The sequence below is a fragment of the Equus asinus genome, chromosome 13 (genome assembly GCF_041296235.1).
Source record: "Equus asinus isolate D_3611 breed Donkey chromosome 13, EquAss-T2T_v2, whole genome shotgun sequence".
NCBI lineage: Eukaryota > Metazoa > Chordata > Mammalia > Perissodactyla > Equidae > Equus > Equus asinus.
Window position 1 is genome coordinate 24,392,858 of NC_091802.1, and position 23,243 is coordinate 24,416,100.

The 23,243-nt window shown below is 40.3% G+C and overlaps 1 protein-coding gene across 2 annotated transcripts; it reads left to right on the forward strand.

Moving 5' to 3' along the window:
- Positions 1–251: 251 nt before the first annotated feature.
- Positions 252–23,084, forward strand: SLFN5 (schlafen family member 5). Of its 2 annotated transcripts, none has more exons than XM_044745194.2 (6): positions 252–388; positions 1,597–1,663; positions 13,811–14,862; positions 16,121–16,246; positions 19,799–20,519; positions 20,694–23,084. In XM_044745194.2, the coding sequence occupies exons 3-6, from the start codon at positions 13,851–13,853 to the stop codon at positions 21,502–21,504; spliced, it is 2,670 nt and encodes an 889-aa protein (XP_044601129.1). In that variant the 5' UTR covers positions 252–388; positions 1,597–1,663; positions 13,811–13,850; the 3' UTR covers positions 21,505–23,084. The 2 variants fall into 2 exon arrangements, with proteins under 2 accessions (XP_044601129.1, XP_014717703.1); XM_014862217.3 differs by having other exon boundaries at positions 261–388; positions 1,597–1,728.
- Positions 23,085–23,243: the final 159 nt, after the last annotated feature.

Consider the following 23,243-nt stretch of genomic DNA (forward strand, 5'->3'; position numbering starts at 1 on the left):
CCTCCTCGGGTGCGAGAGAGAACTGCAAATCTCAAAAAGAAATTAATCAGAAAACATAGAGAAGCAACAAAGAAAACCTCCCCCCGCCACAAAGAAACCCCACACCCCACACCCCACACCCCACACCCCACACCCCACACCCCACACCCCACACCCCACGCGTATCCGCCAAAGGTAATCAAGGCGGTTGTCCTTGCAGGGTTGGGTTTCCCCGTCCACAGAAGCGACGCTATTGGGCTGTCGCTCTGTCTCCTGCGCAATGCCCCGCCCCCGAGTTCAGCTGATAAAAGGACCGAACCCTGTAGGGTCGAGACCTCTGTTCTGAACTTGGGAGCCCCCATCGCCTTCTCCCGGAGTGAGGCGCGCTGCAGAGGAGAAACCTTGGCCGGTAATGATTGCCCCGGGCTCCTTTCACACAGGTCCTCCAAAAGCTCCTCTTCTTTCCTTCCCCAGGTCCTCGCCGGTTCCCCGACCCGGCTGTGCCGAAGGCCTGGGCAGAGCCCGAGAGCTCCTTTCCCGCTCGGGAGACTTGGTTTGTTGACTCTCAGTAGCAACTTCCAACGACAGGCGGGCAGTGGCGCATCGGAGAGCTCCGAGGCTCGGAAGGCCCGGCGAGCTGGGGAGGAGGGAGAGGCGCGCAGCGCACAGCCTAAATCTGACCAAATCCAGCCTGGTAAAATTTCCCCGCGGTTCAGGAGCGCGAAGAACTTGAGAGAAAACAAATAAGTCGGGTGCTGAGGCTCCTGAAGCTGAAGTCAGCGAGCTTGTGGCCTGGGGACAAATAGAGTCAGTGTCGTTTATTACAGGAGGCTGAGGCTGGGTTTCGCGGATGGCCTGGAAGCCCCTGGCGCAGTAAGCTCCTCAAACTGTAACGGCATCGGACAGGGTGGGCGAGCTCCCAGGGTAGCCCGCGAAGCCCTGTATCCCCCATCAAGTGACTAACTAGAACTCCCGTGGGTTCTGTGTGCAGAGGCTAGGCTGCCGTGAGTGCTCCGTTCCCCTCTTGCACACGACGGTTGTAGGAACCGGAAGGGAAGCCTTGAGGACTAGGGCGGGAGGGAGAGGATGCTTGACTGTGGAACTTTGGAGGTTCCTCAACCGATGGCGGGTCTCCCTCGGAGCCTCTAGGAGGAGATGGGGTCGGTGGCTGTTTCCTAGCCTTGCCCTACTAGAAGGTGGCGAGGCTACGCCTGCCTTGGTGAGGAAATAGAAACTGATTCCACTTCCGTCTGTCGGGGGCGAAGATGAGAGTTCCCGTGGCCAGATGATGAGGGAAGTTGAGCAGTTAAGCAGCACAGCGCCCTGTGTCGGGGGTTGGAAGGGTTCATTTAAATGTCACAAGACTCTTCAACTCTTTTTGTTTAAATAAGCAGATGAGCCATCCCAAGTTTTAGTACCTTTTGCAAGTGAAAGAAGAGTGAAATGTGATGATCTGCTCCTGGCCTGATTATGAAAATTCACAGGTGTTTATGCATAACAGAAAACAGAAATCAGTATTAAGTATCTGCCAAATGCAAGTGATGGTGACGGACTCCCTTGTTAATGTAAGCCTTGAATAAATATCCTCATTTGGGTGGTTTTTGTTCGTTTCCACAGTTTTCCTGGAGTTTCCACCAAGATACCATCTGCACGGCTTTGGCTGTGGACCCCAGCCTTCAGCCAGGTGCGTTACAGACAGAGGCCCCTCCCACCTTGCCAGTAGTGGCTTTTTGGGTCTGTGCCAACGTGGTAAGTCAGCACTGGCTCTGAATTCCTCTTTCTTTGCCTTGAGTTTCTCTATCAATCAACTGCTATTGATTCTCAGTTTGGTACCTGGGTTTTGTTACTGGTTCCCATTTGCTTGGCATCCTTGGTGGAATCAGGCATTCCTTTTTACCCCTTTTTGCTCTCTTTTGTGTTAGTTCTGTGTTGTGCTGTTTAAAAGTGTTTGTCTTAAGAAGAATCACAAGTTAGAACACAGGCATACACTGTATAGCCCTGTTCAGCTGGCCTCGTGGACCAGTGCGTTTGCAGTTCTCCCTGAACTGATGTCCGTTTGGACGAACTTGGCTGTGAGTCATCAATAAAACCAGATAACTTTCTCCTGCCATCTCGAGTTTTTGTCCTGAGATCTTGGCTGTGATCCAGAGAGAGTGTTCTCTCTGGTTTTCCACCTGCTGGGGATGCAGATTGTCCCATCTGTGTCCAGAGGTGACCAACTGTAAGATGGGGGACCTGAGACACAGGTCGCACAACCGTTACATTCCTACAGATGGTCGCCACCTCTGCTGGGGTCTTCTAACTGTCAATCCTCTCCTCTTCCTGGAAAACGCTCACTTCCTATACACTTTATACTGATTCTTGCACTTATATTTCTAAGTGGCATAACTTCACTAAGGATGATTTGGGCCTTCAGTGGCTCTTGGGAACATTTGACTTCAGCAAAGCCATTCATTTGAGAGGCGCCTTAGAAAAGTAAAGGAATAGGATTTCTCAGGACCAATTGGACAGCGGGTCTTTTTTTGGGGGAGGGGGTGTATAATTGGCATAACACTATATTAGTTTCAGGTGTACAATGTAATGATTCGATATTTGTGTATATTGCAAAATGTCCATACAGTAAAGTCCACAATAAGTCCAGTTAACATCCATCACTATACATAGTTATAATTTTTTTTCTCGTAATGAGAATTTTCAAGATCCACTCTCCTAGCTACTCTCAAATATGTAATGCAGTGTTATTAACTATAATCACCATGCTGTACATTCCGTCCCCATGATTTATTCATCTTATGACTGGAAATTTGTACCTTTCGACCCCCTTCACCCTTTTCACCCATCCCCCAACCCCCCACCTCAGGCGACCACCAATCTGTTTTTGTATCCATGAGCTCGGTTTTGTATGCTTGTTTGTTTTTTAGATTTCACATATAAGTGAGATCATATGGTATTTATCTTTTTTTTCTTTTAAAGATTTTATTATTTTTTTTCCTTTTTCTCCCCAAAGCCCCCCGGTACATAGTTGTATATTCTTCGTTGTGGGTCCTTCTAGTTGTGGCATGTGGGACGCTGCCTCAGCGTGGTTTGATGAGCAGTGCCATGTCCGCACCCAGGATTCGAACCAACGAAACACTGGGCCGCCTGCAGCGGAGCGCGCGAACTTAACCACTTGGCCACGGGGCCAGCCCCTATCTTTTTTCTTTGGTCTGAGTCGTTTCACTTAGCATAATGCCCTCAAAGTCTATCCATGTTGCTGCAAATGGCAAGATTTCGTTCTTTTTTATGGCTGAGGAATATTCCATTGGATATTTATACACCACATTTTCTTTTTGTTAATAACTTTTTTCCCAATTTTGTTGAGAAATAATTGACATACATCACTGTACAAGTTTAAGGCTTACAGCATAAAGGTTTGATTTGCATAAATTGTGAAATGATTATCACAATAGGTTCAGCTCACATCTATCTTCTTATATAGATAAAATAAAAAGAAAAGAAAGAAAAACAACAGAAAAAAATTTTCTGCTTGTGATGAGAACTCTTAGGATTTACACTAACTTTCCTCTGTATCATACAGCAGTGTTAGCTGGAGTCATCTTGTTGTACATTACCTCCCTAGTGCTTATTTATCTTTTAACTGGAAGCGTGTACCTTTTGACCACCTTCTTGCAATTCTCCCTCCCCCAGCTCTCCACCTCTGGTAACCGCAAAGCTGATCTCTTTTTCTATGAGTTTAGGTTTTTTTTTAGATTCCACAAATAAGTGAGATCATACAGCATTTGTCTTTCTCTATCTGACTCATTTCACTTAGCATAATGCTTTCAAGGTCCATCCACGTTGTTGCAAATGGTAGAATTTCCTCTTTTTTTATGGCTGAATTATATCTGTATCTATGTCTATATCTGTATCTATATCTATTCCATAACTTCTTTATCCATTCATCCATCAGTGGACACTTAGGTTGTTTCTATGTCTTGGCTATTGTAAATAATGCTGCTATGAACAGGGGGTGTATATCTCATTTTGAGTTAGTGTTTTTGTTTATTTTGGATATATTCCAAGAAGGATATATTCCCAGCTTGCTGGATAATATGGTAGTTCTATTTTTAAATTTTTGAGAACTCTCCATACTGTTTTTCATAGTGCTATACCAATTTATAATCCCACCAAGAGTGCAGAGAAAGGGTTAGTTTTCTCCATATCCATGCCAGCATTTGTTATCTCTTGTCTTTTTGATGATGGCTATTCTAACAGGCATGAGATTATATCTCATTGTGGTTTTACTTTGCGTTTCTCTAGTGACTAATGATATTGAACATCTTTTCATATACTGTTGGTCTTTTGTATATCTTCTTTGAAGAAATGTCTATTCAGGTCCTTTGTCCATTTTTTAATTAGGTTGTTTTTTGCTATTGAGTTGTATGAATTATTTATATATTTTGGAAATTAACCCCTTATCAGATATATGGCTTGCAAATATTTTTTCCCATTCCATAGGTTGTCTTTTCATTTAGTTGATGGTTTCTTTGCAGAAGCTTTTTAGTTTGATGTAGTTCCACTTGTTTATTTTTTATTTTGTTGCTTGGGCTCTAGGTGGCATATCCAAAAAATCATTACCAAGACCCATTTCAAAGAGTTTTATTCACATGTTTCTTCTAGGAGTTTCAGGTCTTACATTTAAGTCTTTAATCCATTTTTAGTTATCTTTTGTGAGTGGTGTAAGATATGGGTCCAGTTTCATTCTTTTATGTGTGAATATCCAATTATCCCAGTGCCATTTATTGAAGAGACTGTCTTTTCTCCATTGAATATTCTTGGGTCCACTGTCAAACATTAGTTGAACGTATACATTTGGGTTTATTTCTGGGCTCTTAATTATATTTCATTGCTCTATTTGTCTGTTTTTATGCCAGTACCATGTTGTTTTGATGATTATAGCTTTATAGTATAGCTTGAAATCAGTTAAGTGTAACGCCTTCTGCTTTGTTCTTTTTCAAGATTTCTTTGGCTATTCAGGGTATTTTAGGAATTATACTATGTCTTCCTTATCCATTAATGAACAAATGGATATTTAGGTTGTTTCCATGTCTTGGCTATCGTAAACAATGCTGCCATGAACATGGGTGTGCATATTATCTCTTCAAATTAGTTTTTGTTTTCTTTGGATACCTGGAAGTGGAATTGCTTGATCATATGGTAGTTCTATTTTCAATTCTTTGAGGACTCTCCATACTGCTCCGTAGTGGCTGCACTAATTTGCATTCCCACTAACAGTGCACAAGGATTCCCTTTTCTCTACATGCTTGTCAACTCTTGTTATCTCTTGTCTTTTTGATAGTAGTCATTCTAACAGATGTGAGGCGATATCTCATCATAGTTTTGATTTGCATTTCCCTGATGATTACTGATGTCGAGCACCTTTTCACGTACCTGTTGGACATCTGTGTGTCTTCTTTGGATAAATGTCTATTCAGACCCTCTGCCCATTTTTTAATCAGTTTTACTAGTTTTTTTTACTAGTGAGTTGTATGAGTTCTTTATATAGTTTGGATATTAATACCTTATCAGATATGTGATTTGCACTTCATTGCACTTCATTTTGCTGATGGTTTCCTTTGTGGTGCAGAAGCTTTTTAGTGGTATGTAGTGGTATGTAGTCCCACTTGTTTATTTTTGCTTTTGTTGTTAAATCCAAAAAGTCATCGTCAAGACTGATGTCAAAGAGTTTATGTTTTCTTGTAGGAGTTTTATGGTTTAAGATCTTACACTCAAGTCTTTAATCCATTTTGTTAATTTTTGTGTATAGCGTAAGATAAGGGTCCAGTTTCACTTTTTTGCATGTGGCTGTCCAGTTTTCCCAACACCATTTATTGAAAAGACTGTCATTTCCCCATTGTTTATTCTTGGCTCCCTTGCTGTAAATTAATTGACCACATGTACATGAGTTTACTTCTGGGCTTTCTATTCTGTTCAATTGATCTGTGTGTTTGTTTATATGCCAGTGCCATGCTGTTTTGATTACTATAGCTTTGTAATATAGTTTGAAATCAGGGAGTGTAATACCTCCAGCTTTGTTCTTTCTCAAGATTGCTTGGGCTATTTGGAGTTTTGGGCAGCAGTTTTGATTGGTATGCAGAGGCCTCCAAATGAAATTCTGAATCAAAAATTCCTTCACTAAAAGATTCTTTTCCCAAGGCTAATGAGAAATTAGCAAACTAGACTCGTCCCTAGCAAATCCTCTCCATCCTCGTCCTCCAGTTCCCTTTCTGTATTCAGCTCTCTTTTCCCCCTTATCCTTCTGGTCTCTCTCTTACACCTCAGTCGACTTCTCCCTCTTCTTCTCCTTATTCAGAACCCCCTCATCTTTAACCAAGACTCTCCTAAAACTCCAAGATATCGGTTGCCTCTAAAGATCCATTCCTCCCATAAGCAAGGTATACAGGCAACCGTAAAATTTAAACCTTGGACCCCAGCTGAATTAAGAGCTATACTTAGAGATTTCCCTAAACCCAGACAAGACCAGCAAATATTCACAGAAGAATTTAGAATTCTTTTTGGTGCACATGACCAAGGTTACCTAACCTACATCAGCTTGTACGTTTGTTGGTCAGAAACTCAGATGCTAAATCCTGGATGGCAAAAGCTGGTTGGATTGACTCAGAAGGGGACCCATAGGAGCTCTTTTTCCACAATAAACCTGAGGGTCAAAGAAAAAAAGGTCCAAAAAGTAGGGTAAAGTCTCTTAAAAGTCAGACCTAAGACATTTCCAATAAAAATCAAGTAGACTCTAATTCAATCGTGCAAACAGTGAAAGGATGAAACCGTTACCCCTAAGTCACTTGCTTGGCTGTTGTGGAAATTTGCTCTGCCTCTTTCAGTGTGCCTTTAGACCAGGACGTTCAGTACCTTTTTGCTTTCTCCTGGGGAGGACAACCATAAAACTGGGGAGTCATGCCCCAGGAGTTCACTGAAGCTCCCTGTTTTTTTCCTATTTTGTCCTCAGTCAAGACTTTAAAAATCTAAATTTTCTTTGGGACTCAGTTCTGATACAATATATAGATGAACTCCTACTTTGTTCAAAGAACAAGGAAGTCAGTGAAAAGAATTCCATCTACTTGCTGTCACTCTTAGCAGAAAAGAGATATAAAGTTTCAAAAGATAAATTACCTGAGATAAAATCAGCCTAGGTGGTAGAACTTATTGCACTCCTGGAGTTAGTCAACTAGCCAAAGACCAGAGAGTAAACATACACAGATAACTGGTATGCTTTGGGAGTAGTGCATGACTTTAGGGTGCTTTAGAAACAAAGGGAGTTTCTCACCTCTACTGGAACCCCCTTCAGAAATGAACAGAAATATGAGGAATTTTTAGAGGAACTCCTACTTCTTGGAGAGGTAACTATTATAAAGGATGAGAACCATGCAAAAAGAGGTAATAGAGAAGCTAAAGGAAATGCTCGAGCAGATCATTGTTTTCCACAAGAAGTCAACCAAGGTTATGATCTTATCTAAACTGTCAAAGGATAAATATCTTGAGGGATTCAAAGAGGCTTATAAAACACCATTGTTTAGCCCCTGATTTTGAAAAGTAAGAATGGAGAAAATCTGATTGTACCCTCAACTCAGATAATCTGTGGCACTCTCAAAATGGCCGCTTGCTGGTACCAGATTTTAAATGGATATTAGCTAAAGTTCTTCATGAAACCACTCATTATGATCTAGACAAATGGGCTGCTATCTTAAATCAACATTGGAGAGGAAATTTTAAAAAGACAGCTGAGGCTATTTTCAGGTCATGTGATGTCCATCAACAACATAATTCTGGAAGAACCATAAAGCTGGAACATGGTCAGGAATCAAAGCCTCAAGGTCCTTTTAACACCTACAGATGGACTATATCCATCTTCCATCCTCCATGGGGCTTGAACATGTTATTGTAAGTCTATTTTCAGGATGTGCTGAAGAATTTTCTCACCAAAAAGCTACAGTCCTTGCAGTCACTAAAAGACTGCTTGATTTTGTGTTCCCAACCTGGAGTGTACCAACTTTTATATCAAGGGATCAAGGCACACACTTTATAGAAACCATATAAAAGACCTTTGTAAATTGTTACTCCTTACTTAAAAATTATTACCGTGTACTATCTTCTGGAAATGTTGAGAGAACAAATGGCCTTTAATTTAATTTAATTTTAAAATCGAATCCTTTAATTTAGTCCTTTAAAGAAAATTAGTAAAACTTTCAGAAACTTTGAGCTCCCTTGGCCAAATATGCTCCCACTAGCCCTTATGGCCATATGGTCTATTCCCTTGGGGACACATTGGTTATCCCTCTGTGAATTAGTAGCTGGAAGGGATTTCACCTCCAATGCTATACTATGTCCTATCACATGCAGATATGGCAAAATATTGCAAGGGACTCATGTACTATACCCAGTCCTATCACCAGCAGGTTAAGGCTGCCTTCCCATAACATCATCTTAAACAGCCTCTTCATGATCTTCAAGCAGGAGATTTCATCTATTGGAAGAGACATCAGAGTAAAACTCCTGAACCTCATTGAAATGAACCTTATCAGGTACTATTAACGACAAATACAGTAGTGAAACTCCAGGACGTCAATCTTTAGGTTCGCTTTTCACAACTGAAGAAGTAATTGAGAATTCTACACAATTAAAACTATTCCAATAGAGGACCTCAAACTAAGGGTTCTCCGAGATCTTCCAGGGGTAGCTGATCTTCAGAAGTAGACAGCTGACCCAAGACCTTCAGAACAAGTGGATGACCTTGCATAGTGGATGGGTTCCACCCAAGACAACAGACCGAGACCCCTGTCGAGTTTCTGGGTTTTTAAAAGATCTGCTTGTTTATAATCCTTCTTCTCATTGTCAATAGACCCTTGGTTGTCATGTACCCATGATGAAACTTTTTCTCTTTTCTTCGTTTCTTATAATAATTGTTAGTTCAGAACATACTCACTAATGCACTTCTGAGATTATCTCAAACAGTGGCCACTGCTCCCAGTCTTACTGACTGCAGAGTATGCCATCCATCCCCAGAACCCGGTAATGAAAACCTCTGGCCAACTCCTGTCTCATTGAATGAGACCATAGAGAATTATAGCCAATGGCGTTTCCACTTTACACCTTCATGGACAAATTGCCTTAAACAAATAAACTTGTGGCTTTGCTAGTGTCCCTCTCTCCCAGAAAAAGAACCAATTATTACAATCTATTGATCAGACCCTAGGTAATGAAGTTTGGATTCAACAACCTTCACAGGAGAATGGGCCAGATACTCAGCACCTGGCAGAGCGGTGATCTAAATATGTATCCCAGATGTTGTAAGGCCTTGGTTCCAACTTCGTGTTGTGAACCGGATCTCTGATATCATTTTCCTCCTGCCTGAAGACTTTCTTTAACATTTCTTGTATTGCAGTTCTACTGCTAATGAATTCATTCAGCTTTATATGTCTGAGAAAGTTTTTCCTTCAACTTCATTTTTTTATTAATTTAAAAAATTGAGGTGAAATTCACATAACAGAAAGTTAACCATTTTAAAGTGAACAAATCAGCAGCATTTAGCACATTTATAATGTTGTGCAACTACCACCTCTGTCAAGCTTTAAAACATTTTCATCATCATTCCCAAATAAATCCTAGTAAGTGGTTATTCCCCTCTTCCCCTAGTCCCTGGCAACCACCACCTCCTTTCCATTCTGGGTATTTCTCATAAATGGAATCATACAATATGTGACTGTCTGGGTCAGTCTGGGCTGCTGTAAAAGAAACTATCATAGTGGATTAAACAGCAAACGTTTATTTCTCACAGTTCTGGAGGCCGGGGAATGCAAGATCAAGGTGCCAGCAGATCTAGAGTCTGGTCAGGACACTCTACCTGGTCTACAGACAGGTTCCTTCTTGTTGTATCCTCCAAAGGTAGAGAGAGCAGAGAGACAGGAAGCAAGCTCTCTCTGTCTCTTCTCTCTCTCTCTTTTTTTTTGGTGAAGATTAGCCCTGAGCTAACATCTGCTACCAATCTTCCTCTTTTTACTGAGGAAGACTGGCCCTGAGCCAAAATCCATGCCCATCTTTCTCTGCTTTGTATGTGGGATGCCTGCCACAACATGGATTGACAAGCAGTACCATGTCCGCACCCGGAATCTGAACCGGCAAACCCCGGGCTGCCACAGCGGAACATGCGAACTTAACTGCTGCACCACTGGGCTGGCCCTACTCTCTGTCTCTTCTTATAAGGGCACTAATAACATCATGAGGTCTCAGTTCTCGTGCCTTAATTACCCCCTAAAGGCCCCACCTCCTAATACCATCCCAATGGGGATTAGGGTTTCAATATATGAATTCTGAGAGGGCACAGACATCCCATTTGCAACATGGATGGACCTTGAGGGTATTATGCCGAGCGAAATAAGCCAGACAGAGAAAGACAACAGTTTTTTAAAATAAGGTATTGTATTTTTTTATGGCTGAGTAGTATTCTACTGTGTGTGTGTGTGTGTATACATATATATGTGTGTGGTATATATGCGTATATATATATATATACCACATCTTCTTTTTCCACTCATCCATTGATGGGCACTTGGGTTGTTTCCACGACTTGACTATTGTGAATAATGCTTCAGTGAACATAGGGGTGCCGAAATCTCTTTGCATTGTTGACTTCATGTTCTTTGGATAAATACCCAGTAGTGACATAGCTAGGTCATATGGTATTTCTATTTTTAATTTTTTGAGAAACCTCCATACTGTTTTCCATAGTAGCTGCACAAGTTCGCATTCCCACCAGCAGTGTATGACAGTTCCCTTTTCTCTACATCCTCTCCAACATTTGTTATTTTTTGTTTTGTTGTTATAGCCATTCTGATAGGCATAAGGTGATATCTCATTGTAGTTTTGATTTGCATCTCCCTGATCATTAGTGATGTTGAGCATCTTTTCATGTGCCTGTTGGCCATCTGTATATCTTCTTTGGAAAAGTGCCTGTTCAGATCCTCTGCCTATTTTTTTTTTTAGGGAAAGATTTGCCCTGAGCATAATGTCTGTTGCCAATCTTCCTCTTGCTTTTTTTCCTCCACAAAGCCCCAGTACTTGTTGTATATCCTAGTTGAAAGTCATTCTAGTTCTTCTATGTGAGCCACTGCCACAGCATGGCAACTGACAGATAGGTGGTGTGGTTCTGTCACCAGGACGCAAACCCAGGGTGCTGAAGTGGTGAGCACGGAACTTTAACCACTAGGCTGTTAGGGTTAGGTCCCTCTGCCCATTTTTCCTTCTTTTTTTTTTTTTTTGGAGGAATCTTGACCCTGAGCTCACGTCTGTGCCAGTCTTCCTCTATTTTGTATGTGGGACACTGCCACAGCATGGCCTGAAGAGCAGTGTGTAGGTCTGCTCCCAGGATCCGAATCTGTGAACCATGGGCTGCCAAAGTGGAACTTGCCAACTTAATCACTGCACCACTGGGCCAGCCCCCCTCTGCCCATTTTTTGATTAGGTTGTTTCTTTTCCTGTTGTTGAGTTCTTTGTATATTTTGGAAATTAATCCCTTGTCAGATATATGATTTGCAAATATTTTCTTCCAATTGGTAGGTTGTCTTTTTGTTTTCTTCCTGGTTTCTTTTGCCTTGCAGGAGATCTTTAGTCTGATGAAGTCCCATTTGTTTATTTTTTCTATTGTTTCCCTTGTCTGAGTAGACGTGGTATTTGGAAAATGCTGCTAAGACCAATGTCAAAGAGTGTACTGCCTATATTTTATTCTAGGAGTTTTGTGGTTTCAGGTCTTACATTCCATTTTCAGTTAATTTTTGTGTATGGTTTGAGATAATGGTCTACTTTTATTCTTTTGCACATGGCTGTCCAGTTTTACCAACACCATTTATTATAGAGAATTTCCTTTCTCCGTTGTATGTTCTTGGATCCTTTGTCAAAGATTAGCTGTCCATAGATGTGTGGTTATATTTCTGGGCTTTCACTTCTGTTCCATTGATCTGTGTGTCTGTTTTTGTGCCAATACCATGCTGTTTTGATTACTATAGCTTTGTAGTATATTTTGAAGTCAGGGATTCTGATCCCTCTAGCTTTGTTCTGTTTTCTCAGGCTTGCCTTGGCTATTTGGGGTCTTTTGTTGTTCCATATAAATTTTAGGATTCTCTGTCCTATTTCTGTGAAGATTGTCACTGGGATTCTGTTTGGGATTGCGTTGAATCTGTAGATCACTTTAGGTAATGTGGACATTTTAACTATGTTTATTCTTCCAATCCATGAGCATGGAATATCTTTCCATTCCTTTATGTCTTCTTTGATTTCTTTCAATAATATCTTATAGTTTTCAGTGTATAGGTTTTTTACCTCCTTGGTTAAATTTGTTCCTAGATATTTTGTTGTTGTTGTTGCAGTTGTAAATGGGATTGTAGTCTTGATTTCTCTTTCTTCTAGTTCATTATTAGTGTATAGAAGTGCAACTGATTTTTGTAAGTTGATTTTGTACCCTGCAACTTTGCTGTAGTTGTTGATTATTTCTAATAGTTTTCTAGTGGATTCTTTAGGGTTTTCTGTATGTAGAATCATGTCATCTGCAAACAGTGAGAATTTTACTTCTTCCTTTCCAATTTGGATATCTTTTATTTCTTTTTCTTGCCTAATTGCTGTGGCCAAAACCTCCAGCACCATGTTGAGTAGTAGTGGCAAGAGTGGGCACTTTGTCTTGTTCCTGTTCTCAGAGCGATGGCTTTCAGTTTTTCGCCATTCAATATGATGTTGGCTGTGGGTCTGCATCTAGGTTTTTGAGGATGGAAATGCACGGGGCAGGGCCAGGACATTGTCCAGATAGCATGACATCTTCTTGGTTCACAGTGAAGTCTCTGGTGGTAGAGGGTTTTGTAATTATGTGTGAGTTGGTTTAGTTGCTCTTTCTTCTTCCTCAACTGCCTGATTGGTCCAAGATTGGCAGCTGCAGAGATGTGTATCACGCATGCCTGATCTTCAGTCCTGCAGTGTGGTTGCAAAGATGGTGTGTCTGCACACTCTCATTCAGTTTTCCCTCTTTCTAAGATTCCTTGTTGTCAGTTAGGTTTAGGAAATGTCAAAAGCCCACCTCAACCTACCAGCCTGGTTGTTCCAAACAAATAGTCAATAATTTGTAATTCCAAACAAATTATATACAAAAATATATAGTATATAATTGTAATTATACATAAAAAGATACTTTACTATAGAAAGAGAATATATATTATATATAAAAGTATATAACATACATAAATATGTTTTGACAAGATAGGAACTTCTTGGACCAGGGGATGCTAAAGGATCTGTTCCATAGCAACAATGATAAATTACCAACTCAATCAGATTTTCTCCTTCCCAAAACTGGGTTATAAACTGGGCAATGTGAGAATTGCCCAGGTCTCAGTGAGAGGAGAAAGACAAAACACCAAGAAAAACAATACACAGTACACCCCAGAGATACCTCTGACCACGAAAGCTTTCCAGTTACATTCCAGCTCCAGTCCATGTGTGTCTTTGTAAAATTTCCTATTTTCTGCAGGTGACCCAAGAGACCTTGCCACTCAGAGAACTGGGAGAAATGGTTACTAAAATCACAGCATAAAAATAGCCTCTTGATCATTTCTCTGGTGGGCTTCCAGCAGACTTATCTCCTCAGCCTGTCCTACACCCCTAATTCAGGCATCAATCTGGCCTCAAGCCCTGTGGGAATAAATAAAGTGACTAACTTCAGAAGAGTGGCCTCAAATTGTCGATTTTCCCACCACCCCTATTCTTGTCCTACTCTAATGGCTCTTTCTGATTTTTTTAGGAGGACATTTCAGGGTAAGACTAGGACAAGTGCCGAGAAGATGAGTCTCAAGATTGATTTGGAAACAAACTTTGCTGAGTGTGTTTTAAATGCAGGAAAAGTCGTCCTCGGGAATAAGCAAAGGAGTGAAATGTACCCTCAACTGCGGGAAAAACAGAATGAAATCATCTTGCATGCGATATGTGCCCTACTGAATTCTGGTGGGGGAGTGGTCAAAGCTGAGATTGAGAACAAAGAGTACAATTATGAAATTCATGGAGTAGGGTTGCATCTACCATCAATTTTCAACGGCTATTTAGATGAGATGCAGCAAGGAGACCTCTTTTTGATTTTTGTGAAATCATGGAATGCAGAGGCCTCTGGCGTACGGCTCGCTACCTTGTGCTCCAACTTGTACCACAGATATAGAACATCTACTGATGTCATGAGTTCTCACGAAGCACTGGCGTTCCTCAGAGAGAAGACTCAGACTGTCATGAATATTAATGATTCCAGTTTAAGTCCACGGAACGTTGGGGTTGGTGTCCAAAATGAAGGTAACATAAAGGCCTCAGCTGCTGCTCTGTTTGCTAGAGCTCACCTTCAGTACTTGGAAAAGCTCAACTTTACTACGTCCAAGCATGTCGAATTTAAAATGTTCTCAACAGACGTGTCGCGATGCTTTAAAGAGAGTCTCCCCAGCTGTGTTTCTGCATTCGCAAACACTGAAGGAGGATTTGTATTTTTCGGTGTGCACGATGAGACCCTTCAAGTCATTGGAAGTAAAAAAGAGAGAATGGATCTTACGGCCTTGAAGGCTTCCATTGATCGCTGTATTAAGAAATTACCTGTCCACCACTTCTGTACACGGAGACATGAGATAAAATATGCCGTCAAATTCCTCGAAGTACACAATCAGTGCGCCCTCCACGGATATGTCTGTGCGGTCAAAGTGGAACCGTTCTGCTGTGCAGTGTTTGCCAAAATACCTAGTTCCTGGCAGGTGAAGAACAATTGTGTGAGACAGCTGAGCACAAAGGAATGGGTGGCCTGGATGACAGAAGCTGACCCAGGTCTGAGAGCAGAATCAACAATGATTGTAATGTTTGCTGGGGCAGGGGAGGTGGGGAGGGAGGAAAGAGAGGTATTATTTTAGAATCTGGGGAAAGAGAGGTACTTTCAGAGTTGCAGATGCCCAATTTATTAATTCCTATAGATACAGTTGGTGAGTCATTGCCCTTTTTTTCTCTGCCCATCTTGAACAGCCTGCATTCAACAAACAGATGTCCTGGGCTAGTAAACCCACTAGAGGTTGGTGCAGCGGGCTGTCTGACCTAGTAATTTCTATTTCACATCCTTTCTCTCTCTTTTTTTTTTTGAGGAAGATTGGCCCTGAGCTAACATCTGTTGCCAATCTTCCTCTTTTTGCTTGAGGAAGATTGTCGCTGAGCTAACATCTATGCCAATCTTCCTCCAGTTTGGATGTGGGATGCTGCCACAGCATGGCTTGATGAGCGGTAGGCAGGTCTGCACCTGGGATCCAAACGTGCGAACCCTGGGCTACCAAAGTGGAGCAATGCGAACTTAACCACTATGCTACTGGGCTGGCCCCTTCACATCCTTTGTTGAGTTCATATTCAAGTCTCTTCTTCTTTTTGATCATGAACTCACATTTAATTATTCAGGAAATTCCTTTTTCACACGTACATATGTTTGCTCTTTAACTTACTGTCGCTTTCCCCTGCCTTCCCATTTGTGCATGGTTCCCTGAATTAAATATTCTCCCTTTCTCACTGCCCCACTTTCCTTTTTGAGCCCAAACATGACAGGGCTGTCCCTCTCCTTTCTCACTTTTCCTGATGAGAGCCAGCATGTGATGCTAATTGTGACTGATAAGCCAAAGGGTAGTGTTGGTGACATGCATCCACCGTGGAAAAGGAAAGCTCAAGATGAAATTAGGCAAAAGAAAATCAATGGTGACTTCTTCAGAAGTCCAGAAAAACAAAGTCCATTTCAGAATCTCCTCAGAAATTTATATCCATTGACCTTCATATCTTCTAATCATATTTTTTAAAAAATATAAACATTCTAAAAATGTAAAAATAGCTTGCTTCAATATAATAAAATTAAAAACTAAAAACTGTTGCTCTAAACCGGTTTTCCCCCCCAAGACATCCGTAGGCTTTCCTGAGCTGACTTAGGATGTGAACACAAATAGCTGTGGGCCACGGCTTTGAGTTCCAAAACTTAGTGAAAGGCTTTGCAGCACAGCTCAGCTGTGAGTTGGCGTCTGCCTTTTTGCATATTGAACCCTTGGTTCTTGTTTCTAAGATCTGTCCGGGTTTTCTGAGATGGTCCTTGCGCTGAGTTTGTCATCCACCACACCCTGCAGCAGGAGCGTGTGCATTCATAAGAATTTGGAATGTCTGGAAGAACAGCAAAAACGTTACTTTCCAGGTAATTTGTCATCTCTGGTTGCTTTGGCACGTGTTGGTTGTTTATCCATATGGAAAAAAAAAATAAAACTGGACTCCTATTTTATATTATACAAAAATCAATTTCAGAAGGTCTAAGGACTTTAAATGTCAGAAACAAACCTTTCAAACTTTTGGTAGAAAATGTACGTGAATAATTTTATGTTATTAAGGTAAGAAAGGATTTCCTAAACTGGATACGAAAGTATTAAATTTAAACAAAAAGATTGCTAAATTTCACTACATTAAAATTAAGAACTTCTGTTCCTCCGAAATACCTTAAAGAGAGTGAAAAGATTTAACTACAAATTTGAAGAAGATATTTGCAATCCATGTAGCTGACAAAGGATTGGTATCTAGAATATATATAATAACTTACACAATTTTTAAAAGGACAAACAACCCAGTAGAAAAATGGGCAATAGTTATAAAGATGTATTTCTTAGAAAAGGAAACACGTATGTCCAATAAACTCATGGAAAGATGCTCAACCCATCAGTGATGAGTGAAGTGCAAATCAAAACCATAAGTCGATACCATCTTATCCCATTTAACTGACAGTCAGGTGTTGGGGAGGTTTTGGGTAATCAAGATCTTCTGAACATTGCTGCTGGGAATTAAGTTGCCCTAATCCCTTTGGAAAACAAATCTGGCATTACCTTGGATAGTTGGTCATCTGCATACTCTAGCATTTAGCGGTTCTTTCTAGTTTCTAGGGAAAAATGTGTACACGTGCCTCAGGAGACATATATCATTGGAGATATGCCCATGAGAGCTCATAGATTCACTATTTGTAATAGCCCCAAACAGGAAACAACCACATTATCTGTTGTCACAACAATGGCTAAATATATTGCAGTTTATTTACATAATGGAATATTATTTAGCAGTACAAATGAAGGCACGACAGCTGTGCAAGCACAGGACCAAATCTGAGTAATGTGTGTGTACCTCTTGTTACAAACTTGCTCATAGATTTACTCAATTCTTTTATTGATTGTCTAGTATTTCATAGTATTCCTAAACAGGGATGTTGTTAATTTTGGCTATTTTTATTACAAAATATGTAACACAAACAGCAAGCACATAGAATGAAGATATAATTTAATAAGTAATTACGCAGTGAAACCTGTGTAACCACCACCCAGGTCAAGAAATAAGAACTTTTCAAAGACCCCTGCTATCATTTCTTTAACCAGTCCCTTTTTTGATGGAATTTTAGATGCTATCTAATTTTTTTCTATTTTAAAAAGTGCTACAATATACGTTTTCAACAAGTACCTTGAGGTGTTCCTTAAGGTTAAATTCCAAGTAGTAACATTGCTTGTAAATTTAGGTGAATGTTGCCAAATTGTAATTCAAAACATATACCAGAATACACTTTCCTCAAATGGTATCACGGCATTTCTCTTCTAGAAGAAGCTTAGAATCATTTTGTTCTACCAAAAAGAAAAGGACAATATAGGATTATTTTTTATGACAGTTACATGAAATTGATAAACTGGGAAAGAATTGTCATTTTTACAACAGTGAATTTTTTTTTTATAGTTGAACATGAAATGTTTGGCCATTTATCCAAGTCTTCTTTTACCATATTTCATCAAACTGAAGGAAAAAATGTTGCACTACTATTTATTTACCATTGAAAGAGAAAATAATGCCACTTAAACTATATGATGTATCTTGATTTCAGAGACATTGAAGTACATATAATCAGTGAAATATGGTGTCTCTCTCAATTGTTTCAAAGTTTTATGCATATTGTTACTATCTATGTTAAATTTTATTCCTAGAATGGGATCTTTATATGATAATTTCTGATTATGAATTGCTGGCATGCAGGTTTTAAAATGTACATTATACCATTTCTAAACATTTTACTTAATAATCTTATTAATGCAATATCAAAGGTAATTTTGAACAAACCGTTCCTATACTTATACACTTTATTTCTTTTACTTGTTTTAGTCCATTGGCCAATAATTCCAGAATGATGTTAAATCAAAATAGTAGTAGGAGGTGTCCTTAGTTTAGTCTACTTTTGTGGAAAATATCTCTAGTATTTCTCTGAGCCCAGACAAACTTTACTGGTGTGTCCCATTGCTTGCTGGACAGCTCAGTGTACCACAGGTATTCCAAACTGAGCATTTCCAAAATCCATCTCCTACTTTGACAATCTTCAGTTTCTTCTGTATATCCTGCCTATTGCTCTGCATCCTGTATTCTTTTTCTGCTCTTTCTTCCACGTTGCCTCTATCAGTTAGAGAGTCCATTCTCCATCCAGCCAAGCACAGAAATCTGCATTCATCCTTGTGTCTTCCCTCTACCTTCACTTCAAAATTCGAATTTTGTGTGTATTTGATTATCTTCTGGGGAGAGGGTTCATAGCTTTGATTAGATTCCAGATTTGGGCTTGTCATCTCCAAAGGTTTAAGGACCTTTTATATACATATATAAAAAGCCAAAACGTTTTTAAAAAGCACTTTTAAAAATTAGTTTTTAAAATTTACATCTGTAAAATGGAATTTCTTTTGTTATACCGTTCCAAGCGTTTTTAAACATGTAGAGATTCACATAACCACCGCCACAGTCAAGAGAGAGAACAATTACATCACCCAAAAAAGGCTCCTTCATGCTGCCCCTTTGCAGTCAAGCTCTTCAGTTCCTAGCCCCTAGCAGCCATTGATCTGTTCTCCATTCCTATACTTTTGCCTTGCACAGAATGTCATGTAGGCGAAATCATATAGTATACATCCTTTGCCAGGTGTTCTTTCCCCCCAGCTTTATGGAGATATAATTGACATATAACATCACATATAAGGTGTACAACATGATGATTTCATACATGTATATATTGTGAAATGATGACCACAATAAGATTAATTAACATATCCAACAATTCACATAATTACCATTGGTCTGGGTACGTGTGGTGTGAACATTTAAGATCTCTCTTAGCAACTTTCAAGTACCTAATGCAGTATTGTTCATTATAGTCAGCATTGCCAGGTGTTAAGATGGCACTACAATGGCTTCCTCCCCACCGTCGTCTCCACCTCTTTGCCTCTCACCTTAGACGTCAGCAACGCACACTGCCTGGAGTTGCCTGAATGGACCTTGCTATATCTTGTCTCTTTGTGCTTTACTCATGAATCCCATTTTGCCTATCTCTCTACTCCCCCATCCTTCTACTGGCTAACTCATAGTCATCCTTTAAGAAGCAGCTCAAGTGTCTCCTTCTTCATAAACACTTTCATATTTTCTTCTTTCTTAAGCCGTACCTCTCCTTGGTGTTCACATAACGCTTTGTGCACTTCTTTCCCATTGCATTTATCACTTTGTGTCATAATTATTGTTCGTCTCTGTTTATGCCAATCAGTTATCAGCTCCATCGGACTGGGAATTATTTTATCTTTTTGTTACTAATGCATAACCTAGGGCTGACACATGGTGGGACCCAAATGTTTTACACATAAAGATGATTACTAGTGTGTCTGAGGATTCTCTAATTCATTCCAATTCTTTCCCTGTCTAGTATTTCCAGACAGAGTGTCATATATTCCAGACACCCTCTACAAGGAGCTGATCTCACAACATAAAGGACTGAGAGACTTAATCAATAGAGAAATGCGCTCTGTTTCTCGAGGAGTCTTGATTTTTTCTCGCAGCTGGGCTGTGGACTTGGGTCTGCAAGAGAAGCAGGGAGTAATCTGCGATGCTCTTCTGCTTTCCCAGAACAACATCCCACTCCTCTACACCATCCTCGGTGAGTGGGATGCGTGCTGGAAGGACTATTCTATGAGACTCGCCCGTTCCTTAAAGCTGAAGCTGGTGAACAGAGGTGGCTACACTGGGAAACTGTGCATCACTCCCTTGGTCTTCCTGTTGAATCCTGACAGAACTGCAAAAACCCTTCATGGTTCTGATTTGCAAATTTACCCCGAGTCCTACAACCTTACGACCATCCAGCACATGGAAACTCTGTTACAGTCCCTTGTGATAGTCCTGCTTGGCTTCAGATCTTTCTTAAGTGAAGAGCTGGGCTCTGAGGTTTTGAACCTACTCACAGATAAACAGTACGAGTTGCTTTCAAAGAACCTTCGCAAGACCAGAGAGCTGTTTGTTCATGGCTTACCTGGATCAGGGAAGACCATCCTGGCTCTTAGGATCATGGAGAAGGTCAGGAATGTGTTTCACTGTCAACCAGATGACATTCTCTACGTCTGTGAGAACCAGCCTCTGAGGAAGTTTGTGAGGTACGCAGCCTAACTATATTCACTTTCTTTTCTTGAGTAACTTTGACTGATGTGTGGCTTTAAGTTTACATGCTAAGAGTCATATTATATTTACTGTTTCCAGAGGAGTTTAAGAGCAGAATTAGTGTCTTTTGTTTGATTCGGGAAACTTGACTGTATTTCTTACATTTTCAGCGAGAAAAATGTCTGCCAGGCAGTGACCCGGAAAACCTTCATGAAAAATAACTTTGAAAACATTCAACACATCATCATTGATGAAGCTCAGAATTTCCGCACCGAAGACGGGGATTGGTATGAGAAGGCAAGAACCATCACTCAGAGAGAAAAGGATTGCCCAGGAATTCTCTGGATCTTTCTGGACTACTTTCAGACCAGCCACTTGAGTTGCAATGGCCTCCCCCCTCTCTTAGACCAAGATCCAAAAGAAGAGCTCACCAGAGTGGTCCGCAATGCAGACCCAATAGCCAACTACCTACAAGAGGTAATGCAGGAGGTCAAAGAAAAACCTCCACCCAACATCCCCGCTGGGTGCCTGGAGATGGTCCATGAAGCTCAGTGGGCTCAGGGTGTTCCAGGAAACTTCGAGAATATGGAGTGCTCAGACCTGGAGGAGATGGTGGTCCGGGTAGCAGAGAAGTGCCAGTTTCTCTTGAGGAGTGGTTATTCCCCCAAGGATATTGCTGTGCTTTTCAGCAAAGCAAGTGAAGTGGAAAAATATAAAGATAAGCTTCTAAGAGCAATGAGGAGGAGAAGAATGTCTCAGCTCGATGAGGAATCTGATCTGGTAGTACGGATCAAGGATGCGTCAGACATCACGGGCAATCATATTGTGCTGGACAGTGTCCGTCGATTTTCAGGCCTGGAAAGAAACATCGTGTTTGGTATTAATCCAAGCGCAGCTGAGTCAGCCGTTTTCTACAATCTTCTGCTCTGTCTGGCTTCCAGGGCAAAGAAACACCTGTATATTCTGAAGGTTTCTATCTGACAGGAAGATCTCAGTCTAAGAAACAATTAGGTAGCTCTCATCTCTAGTTAACTGTGAAACTATTGGGTCTAACCATTTAATCATCAAATATTTAATGAGCACTCATTGTGAGCCGTGTCCTCTTCTAGGTGCTGGGGGTTGGGGATAGCAAACAAGACTGACTAAATTCCTTCTTTGGGGTAGAGACAGATCACAGACAAGTAAACAAATACAGGAAATTTTAGATAGTAATAGGGACATCCGAGTAGTAATTAGAGGCCCTGAGATGCAGAGATTGTGTGTGTGTGTGTGTGTGTGTAGGTAGGTAGGTAGATAGGTAGATAGAGGGAGGGGTTATTCAGGGTGGTCAAGGAAGCTCTCAGTGAGGGAAGAAATCATGAGAAAATCTTTGAGCCAAGAGTGCCAGGCAGACTCAGATAGGTTCGTTAGTTTTAACACAGTCACATTGCAAAAATGCGTGGGTGTGATGTCCTGGGAGAGGATGAAGGGTGGAGAGCTGTAGAGTTTCTGGCCTTTTATGGGCAAGAATGGTTGTGACCTGTTTCAAAATCTAAGATCAAATGGTGCAAAGTATAATTTTTTTGTAAGACCACATTACATTACTTTATTGTTTTCCATTTTTTTATTTTAATGGCATTAGTATTTTTGATCACTATGTTTTAAAATACTTTATGTGTGCCTTTTGGTTATTTGGAATCTTGGCTCTTTAATTCTGCTTTAATATTATTCCTGTGGAGAGTCTTAGGTTATTATACGAAGGTAAGCTTGCCACAGTCCCCCAGGGAGACATATTGCGTTTTGTTCACTAATTTTAAAATGAGGGGGTCCCCAAGAGGATGAATGTACTAGATTCAAAGGTTACATTTTGTTTTTCGTTTAATTTAATAACCAATGAAATGGTGAAGTAAATCCACTCTTTGTTCTGCTGAGTCTTCAGATTTCCTGGAGTCTCTCAAAGGCTATTGCTGCACAAGCGCAAACTCCTTGTGTGTAATAGGTCTCTCAGAAATCCTCCCAGTATGTAAACCCAACAAATCTCTCTTTTCTGAGGGACAGAAACTAAAAAAATTTGAAGAGTTAATTCTCTCTTGAATACAGGAAGACGCCGCTATTCCCTAAGAAGAGGGAAATTTAAATCTCATTGTAAGACGTATGAAATTGAACCTAGAATTGATTATTTCTGGCCGCTGGTTACAATATCAGAACTTAACTTTTAAAATTTTAAGACATGCCCATGGGAAAGCATGGAATTAATCTATTGTGAAATGATTTACAGCTAACTTGGAATATATTGCAAATCACTTACTCTAGGATAGTATAGAGAGAGAGATTTAAAATAAAATGATTAATATCAAAATTGGCAATTCATTTAGTGCTCTATTGTCAATAAAATGGAGGAAGGCAAGTGGACAGAGTTTGATATTTTCAACTTACTAACAATTTTTCATTCAGTACCTATTTTCTGTATCCAGGAGTCTGCACCTTGGTACAAAATATCAATTGTCAATGCTTTGTATAGAATTTTAGTGAAAATTAAAAAAAAATTGGCAATTCTCAATAAAGACCTGAATGAATCCAGATCATAGACTTTCCCTTTCCCAAAACCTAAAAGAATACGCAAAATTAGTAAAACTACAGCCACAAGTTTATCAGTAAGAATGGAGCCCAACCTCATGCCATAAACATCCTATAGATGTATTTGGACGTAAAAAATAGAATAACAAAGTTTTATATAAAGG

Coding starts and splice junctions, on each gene's coding strand:
- SLFN5 (XM_044745194.2), top strand. CDS start 13,851: ATGAGTCTCAAGATTGATTTGGAAACAAACTTTGCTGAGTGTGTTTTA. Junction 14,863..16,120: donor GATGACAGAAGCTGACCCAG/GTCTGAGAGCAG, acceptor CTTGTTTCTAAG/ATCTGTCCGGGTTTTCTGAG. Junction 20,520..20,693: donor CCTCTGAGGAAGTTTGTGAG/GTACGCAGCCTA, acceptor TTACATTTTCAG/CGAGAAAAATGTCTGCCAGG.